The sequence below is a fragment of the Chrysemys picta genome, chromosome 1 (assembly GCF_011386835.1).
Source record: "Chrysemys picta bellii isolate R12L10 chromosome 1, ASM1138683v2, whole genome shotgun sequence".
Lineage (NCBI taxonomy): Eukaryota > Metazoa > Chordata > Testudines > Emydidae > Chrysemys > Chrysemys picta.
This window is the reverse complement of record NC_088791.1, coordinates 274558999-274566506: the sequence shown is the minus strand read 5'-3', so window position 1 is coordinate 274566506 and position 7508 is coordinate 274558999. Positions and strand designations below refer to the sequence as shown.

The following is a 7508-nucleotide window of genomic DNA, read 5'->3' as shown; positions in this document are numbered from 1 at the left end:
CCTCAGGATCCAATAGTCAACAGCATGTATGAAGCAGAATGATGAAACTCAAATGGATAAATTCCTAGTGATGAGGCAACACTTTGAGGTGACTGGGGAGTAAGTTAATTGCTTTACTTTCCACAGAGAGGTATTCTCAGCCAATGCAGTAAGTAGTGGCCAATACCGCTTATCATAGTCATACAATACCAGCAGGATTTGGCCCTACTCCTGAATCGCTAACCTCCCCAAACATGGCTGTAGTCACATTACTGGAAGAGATTCTGCCACATGCATGCTTGAAGTAATCACTAGTAACAATTATTCTCTAGAAAAATCTTGTAATGGCATTCTAGGATCACCGTTCAGACTGTGACCATGTGAAGTACCAGTGTCAAAAACCATTTACACAAATAAATGCAAAAAAATATCAAGTATTAAAACACCAAACTTAACATGTTCTTTTACAAAGACTAAAGTATATTGACACCTTTGTACAAATAAAAGCAATTTTAGTGCTATATTTTAACAAATTCTAATACAAAAAATTGCCTACTCAATAGAATGATTCTTAATCACAAGCCTCTACAGAAACATATAGCTTTACTGTTAAGATGTCAGTCCACTGAGTAATGCTTGCTCAAAAACATTATAAAGTTAAATATGCCAACATTATAAATTTTACAGTTTATCCTCAAACTATACACTTTGTGACAAAGTTCCTCCTCTATCTTGGTGGGTCCTGCGCTTATTGGCAGATTTTCTTGCCTCAGAGAGTCACCATGTGGATTGGGGAATAGCCCAGAGACCTTCCCCTCTGGGAGAACCCATAGTCCAGGTCAATGGGGAGGTTTGGGGGGAACCCGGGCCCACCCTCTACTCCGGGTTCCAGCCCAGGGCCCGGTGGACTGCAGCTGTCTATAGTGCCTCCTGTAACAGCTGCATGACAGCTACAACTTAGGGTTACCATCCGTCCGGGTTTCCCTGGACATGTCTGGCTTTTTTAGCTTTAAATGGCCGTCTGGGGGGGATTTCTAATAAGGTAGAAATGTCTGGGATTTCCCCCTTCCCCTCATGCAGAGTGCGGCGCGGCTGATTGGACGGTTGTGCCTGATTGAAAGCCGCTCGCAGCCACTGGGGTCTCTAGCAGCCAGAGTCCTTCCCCCCTCCCCCGCAGAGCAGCGCCCTGCACATGGAGCCCGCAGCTCTCCCTCGGCCTGGTGGGGGGGGGGGGGCGCAGGCAAGGGCCAGGGAATGGGGGGGGGGGTTAGATTGGTCGGGGGTTCTGGGGGGGCTGTCAGGAGAAGGGGGTGTAGAAAGCAGTTGGGGCAGGCAAGAGCCAGGGAACGGGGGGGGGGTTAGATTGGTCGGGGGTTCTCGGGGGTCTGTCGGGAGAAGGGGGTGTAGAGAGTGGTTGGGGCAGTCAGGGGACAGGGAGCAGGGAGACTTAGATAGGGGTGGGGTCCTGGTGGCAGTTGGGGGGGGCAAGTAGGGGGTAGGGGCTGGGGTGGGGCTAGGGCGGCACCCCATGTCCTCTTTGATTGTTGAAATATGTTAACCCTACTACAACTCCCTGGGCTACTTCCCCATGGCCTCCTCCAAACACCTTCCTTATTCTCACCACAGGACCTTCCTCCTGGTGTCTGATAATGCTTGTGCTCCTCAGTCCTCCAGCAGCACACCCTCTCACTCTCAGCTCCTTGCTCCTCACACTCGCACCACAAACTGAAGTGAGCGTCTTTTTAAAACCCAGGTGCCCTGATTAGCCTGCCTTAATTGATTCTAGCAGCTTCTTAATTGGCTCCAGGTGTCCACATTAGCCTGCCTGCCTTAACTGGTTCTAGCAGATTCCTGATTACTCTAGTGCAGCCCCTGCTCTGGTCACTCAGGGAACAGAAAACTACTCATTCAGTGACCAGTATATTTGCCCTCTACCAGACTCCTGTACCCCACTGGTCTGGGTCTGTCACAATTGGGAGCAAACTAAACATTAGAAGTAAACAAAATCTACTTATTTATTAAAAGAACTAACTGTACAACCCAAAAATGGAAAGCATGCCACCAGCGAAGTTCACTGTAGGCTAACATTTTCTTTGATCAAGACAATTTATAAGTTGTACTTTTGTGAAATTGTACATCTAATTTCTGCATATTGCTCTATTTCACACAGGTCTGATGCTTTGAGTTTTAAATATGAAATGATCTGAAACTAGTTGAAATAAAGGAATATAAAAAATGGATAGCTATCAAACATTCACTTCATATATGAACATTTCTGAAGCTAGATTGACAGAATAGCAATTTATATAGTTTAGGCAATTTAGTTACAAAGCCATTTTTCTCTTAAATTTGCAAGCAGTTAATGGGTCTTCTATGATTTTTTTTTTTGGTCAGATGGCTCCTTAGACTCCTTTTAAAAAGTTCAGTGTTCTCTCTGCTCTATTTTCTTTACTTAAACAGCCATTATTACATTCAACATTTCTCTGCACATTTTTAGCTTCCTCTTATCTAGACATATATACAGTACTCCAGCTAATCAAATGCTGTAAGGCTGGTTTTAACTTTTGAGAAAAGCCCGTCAATTCCAACCAGTGTCAAAATATAGTACATCTACAATTTCTTCCAGAATGCTTCAGCTTTCTGAGCTATAATTAATATTTTAAAACAAGTTTAGAAATGGCTCTGAAGACCCTAGAAATGTCAAGTTTACAGTAGAAAAATGAATATAGGAAAAAAAGCTTTTGGTAACCCTCATCTATAAAATACATTGTGTGCAAATTACTAATCAGAAATTAAATAAATAGCTAATTTAATATTTTTAAAGTTTCTAAACAATACTTCTGTTGTCTTGCCTCTTAATTTACTACTATGTAATGTATGAGTTTCATAGCCTACTAAATGCTCCATGTAATCTTAAAATTCTGTAGTTCAGGCAGTTCATGTCATTTAAACACTAGGTAACTGCTATAGTCTGCAGTAAAAGCATTCAATCTCACCTCCCTTTGTAAGTCAATACAAATCAGTCTGTTCACTATTAATATCTATATCAAAGTAACAGATAAAATATTGTAATTCGGAGCTAATATTTTGCAACCACAATTTTTAAATATGTCAAGGTTTTCAAATTTTATTATTTACATAAATTTAGGGTCATTGTCAATGGCAAAGTGAGAAAACCTAAAACAGACTAATTTTATTAGAATGAAAGTGGTTTCTGGAATATCCAGATTTAAGCATAGAAAATGTGGATTTCAGAAATTAGTGCTAAACATGGCATCAATTTTCTAATCAAAGCAGTGACATTACAATACAAATTATAATATTAAATAAGCTTGTGATAAGTTGCAATATGGTATTCTCAAATGTAAGGTGCTATTTCACATGCCCTGAAGTCTTTAAGGACTTTACCATGTGGGCATCATGTCTGGGAACCAGACTCTACCAAGATGCTTTGACACTTCCCAATGAATCTGCTCCAAGCTGTACTTCTGATCAGGAATCAAGACTTCTTCCATTATAGACAGCTGAGAGAGGCGGCCACCACACATCTTCACAAACTCAACAAAGGCACTGCACGAGACTTCACACTCCCCTAAGCCAATAGCTGACAGATTCTTACAGCGTTCTGCAATACGAATAAGCTCTTCATCTAGTGGCCGTAATCCATTGGCGCACACAACCAGTTCAACTAATCGAGGACATGACATTCCAACACGACCAAGTACATCTTTGCTTACTGACCTCCCAAAGTAAAGGTGGGTGACAGGGGTTTCATAACGGAAGAATGGGTCAAACTCCTCTTCGTATAAGAAAAAGTACATGACTAAGTTTACTTTGGGAGAATGCTTGATGAAAGCATCCCAGCTGCTCTTCTGAATTGTGTGGAAATGAGTCTGTCCAGGATTCTCACTGACTACATCAATGCGCAAATGTTCTAATCTGACATGTTTCTCAGAAGACAAAGCAAGCAGAAGCTCATCACTCAAGAGATGGTAGTTCAGTGCCAACTCACGTAAACCATGACAATGGTCAGCCACACAAAGGATACCTTGAAAAAAACATCAAAGTGTTAATTTGTATTCATGGAAAATGCCTTATAAATCAAAGCGAGTTTTCTTGAATTTAACCTCAAACAAAAATTAGCTTTTGCATGTCTAAAAGAAGCAGGAGTTCTGAAATGCAAAATCCAGAGTAACCTAGAATATCTATATTATGAGTTACAGACACTGAAATAAAATTATCTTAGATAGGATGCTGATAAGCATCCTTGTGCGTTATTCATTAATCTCAAACTCCAGCCATAAATCCTTTTCATGATTGTATTATAATGTATTCTCTGTACATATACAGTAAGGCATATATGCACTAATGACTGAACATCTGCTTTCTTTTACACTTGCAAATCATTCTTTACTACACCAAATTGTATGTTTTGTTGTAACATGCAATTTCAGTGTGTCTAATGCATTCATATTATGTACTGATGTTTGCTCTATGCAGTGTCAAAAGTTCAAGAAAAAAGGTACAGTAAGTCTGAACAGATGGATTATCAAGAATAAAATGATGTCCACAGCTCCATAACATGTGCTCTGAAATGACTACTGCACCTCTCCCTGGCCTCTGACATCTCAAGTAGTAATACATTTCTACATGGAATTTGACTTTGTCCTGCCAAATTGCTGTATGTTGTGGGAAGGAGGGTGGAGGAAGCACTGAGGTCAATGTACTCACCCCTAATGCCCTCAGTGGAGGTGGGGGGGGGAAAGAAAGAATCTTTCCAGGCAGACAGATGTTAACCAGGAAAGAATTTTAAAAAGACAACACACAGTAGAAAACAATTCTCCCTATTAGTTTACACAGTTGTCAGCCAGGTAATGGTAGCTTGTTGGCTGAAGAGTCTCTCCTTTCACCTCCAGCAATCACTGAGTGTTTTGGGATAGTTTCCTAAACAAAAACAATGGAAATATGGAGCTCACAACCAGCTTTAGAAAGACAATTGGGAGGCATGAAGTCTGCTTTCTGCAGGATTTGGGAGTATCAAGTTCCTAGTGAAGAGCTAGGTTGTTAGGGGATTTTTTTTTTCCTTCAGTGTAAGACACCTGTTTCACACTGTCCACTTAGGACATTACTACAGCCCTTCCAACCCTGAATAGCTGTAGCAGTGTAGAAACTGAAAATTGAAGCCAGCAACTTCCAGAGTGGCTGTTTTACTGTGATTTTTTTGGGGGGCGGGCTGCAGAGTTCTCACTTCTTCCTATAAAGCAGCAGCCTTGCCTAGTGGTTAAGTAGCATGCAGACAGTGCCAATAAAAAAAACCAACACATCTTTATCACCACCCCATGATATATGAGGTATTCCCTATACTTTGTATTTGCAGTCCCATTCTATGGTAAATTTAAACTACTACAGTTGGTAAGGATCTTTTTTGTTTTGTTTTGTCCCCCCCCCCACCCCAATTCCCACTATATACAGCCTTCTGAGTTTTGCATGCCGCAGAATGCAGCCTAAAGTTTAGGCTGGGTATGGTTCAGTTTTGTTTACTTACAGGAAACACTTGATTCAGAACTGAAAATTTTAGCTGAAAAATGAAGCTACAAATTTGCAATAATTGGAAAAAAAAAACCAAATTTTCATTTAAGCTCTACTTACTCAAAACATTGATCCTAAAAACGTAATGATTTCTTCAACAAAACTACAACCTCAGGATCAGAAACATTAAATGTAAAACAGTTTTCATTATATCAATAATATTCTCCAATCTGTCACTTTAATGCTGCATTTAGCGTATACCAGTTACATTCATTTCAATATCTTACCATTTAATTCTGTTGCATAACTAAAGTGTCTTTTCTATTTAATTTCCTGTACAAATAATGAAAATATGAACATTGATTTTGAGAAAAAAAAAGACAATTTTAAGATTAAACTTGAGTGAAATTCTTCAGCTTCCTAAAGACTGAAGTACAAAGTAAAGAAACTCAAAAGCTTAATTACTGAATTCCAGAATATTATGCAATTTACACACTGAAATAGAGGTGTCAGATGTCCTCTTCCCCAGTAACCATGTGGAAAAACTGAAGTGATACATACAGAGATACTGCAAGACTTGGGAGTAAAAATTGTTCATGGTAACATTACAAGTGTTCATATTTTTGTTAAAAAGGAAAATGTTTCCTAAAACAGCACTCAGTGAAATGTAATCCTTTCTGAAGTATTACTTTTGAAAGGAAAATATGAAAATCATAATAAAAACTCTAGGTGACTGGTAACTATGATGGTCAGGTGACTCACTGTAATTCAAACAATATAAACTGCAGAACTCAACCGAAGAGCTGTGACTGGTGCCTCCATAATAAATCAGAGAGGAAGGAATGTCCAGGGGCTAGAGCACTAGCCTGCAACGTAGGAGATCCCTACTCCGCCACAAACATCCTGTGTGACTCTAGGCAAGTCACTTAGGATTGAATGCTCAAAAGGAATTAGGCACTGTGAATTCAAGTTTTTAGCAATCTGGTAAGTGGAACGCTTCCATGCACAAACAAACAAATAGTAAGCCTGAGTACTCAAAGTTTTCTTATTTTCTTCCACATATTCTTGCTTCTGTTGTCGTTTCCCTGCTTTGGAACTCAAACATAACATGAAGCCAACTGTCTACATGCTAGCTCATTTCCAGTCTGTTCCACTCTTTGTTTTCTCTAGCCAGCCACACCAGATCTCAGCTATGGCTCTCAGCTGAGTTCTTTTCCCACTTGCTTAGCACAGTCCATTGTTTTGTCACTTTCATTTTGCTCCATTCTACCACCTCACAAAAAGGGCAACAGTAGTTTTCTCTATTTCTTAAAAAGGAAATGCCATTTTCCACCTAAAATCTTTAAATTTAAACCAGGCCATTATAATATAAATTGACAACATGATTTTCTATGTTCATGAAAGCAAAGTATTGTCAAATACCAACTACTACAAACTTAAGCAGTAAACCGGGGGGGAGGGAAGGGAAGAAAAACTGAGTTATTTTAGTTCTATGATAGTGTACAAGTCAATGTCTTGTTGAAAGTAATTGTGATTAAAATGTTTTAAAGATACCAGCACTCCACTTAGCATTCCACAGATTTCTCCATGTTAAAACAATATATACCCTTATTTGTGAAAAGCTACACATCCAAATACCACCAAGTAAATTTATTAGTGTGTGAGTTCTCATCATTCTTACATCTTTACTCAGCATTGTGCTGCTAATTTTTATATGTAATTATTAAAATTACTGTTTCATTCAGGTTTTTACATTATATGTATCACTCTGGTGTCCAACTATCTTCCAAAGATAAATTAAAGAAAATGAATAGCATCTCATGTTTGGTTCCTGCGATTTTCTTTTCCTCTGGAAAAATGTATGTGTCATTTTTAAGCTGATGTGCTGTTATTTGTGAAAGAAAGCTCCAATCATGCATTGCTTTTGGGACAGAATATAGTGAAATGTAAGGTAGTTCTTAAGTTCTACGGTCTTGAACCAGCTTGAGAATGCTCTGTTT

General features: G+C 39.3%; 1 protein-coding gene across 8 annotated transcripts in view; it reads right to left on the bottom strand.

Moving 5' to 3' along the window:
* Nucleotides 1–303: 303 nt before the first annotated feature.
* Nucleotides 304–7508, bottom strand: part of FBXL3 (F-box and leucine rich repeat protein 3) — a 30501-nt gene continuing 23296 nt past the window's right edge. For all 8 annotated transcript variants that reach the window (XM_008178556.4, XM_065593258.1, XM_065593254.1 and 5 more), the window contains one exon: nucleotides 304–4027. In XM_008178556.4, coding sequence (XP_008176778.1) covers nucleotides 3384–4027 — 644 coding nt within the window. In that variant the 3' untranslated portion in view covers nucleotides 304–3383. The remainder of the gene's footprint in view (nucleotides 4028–7508) is intronic.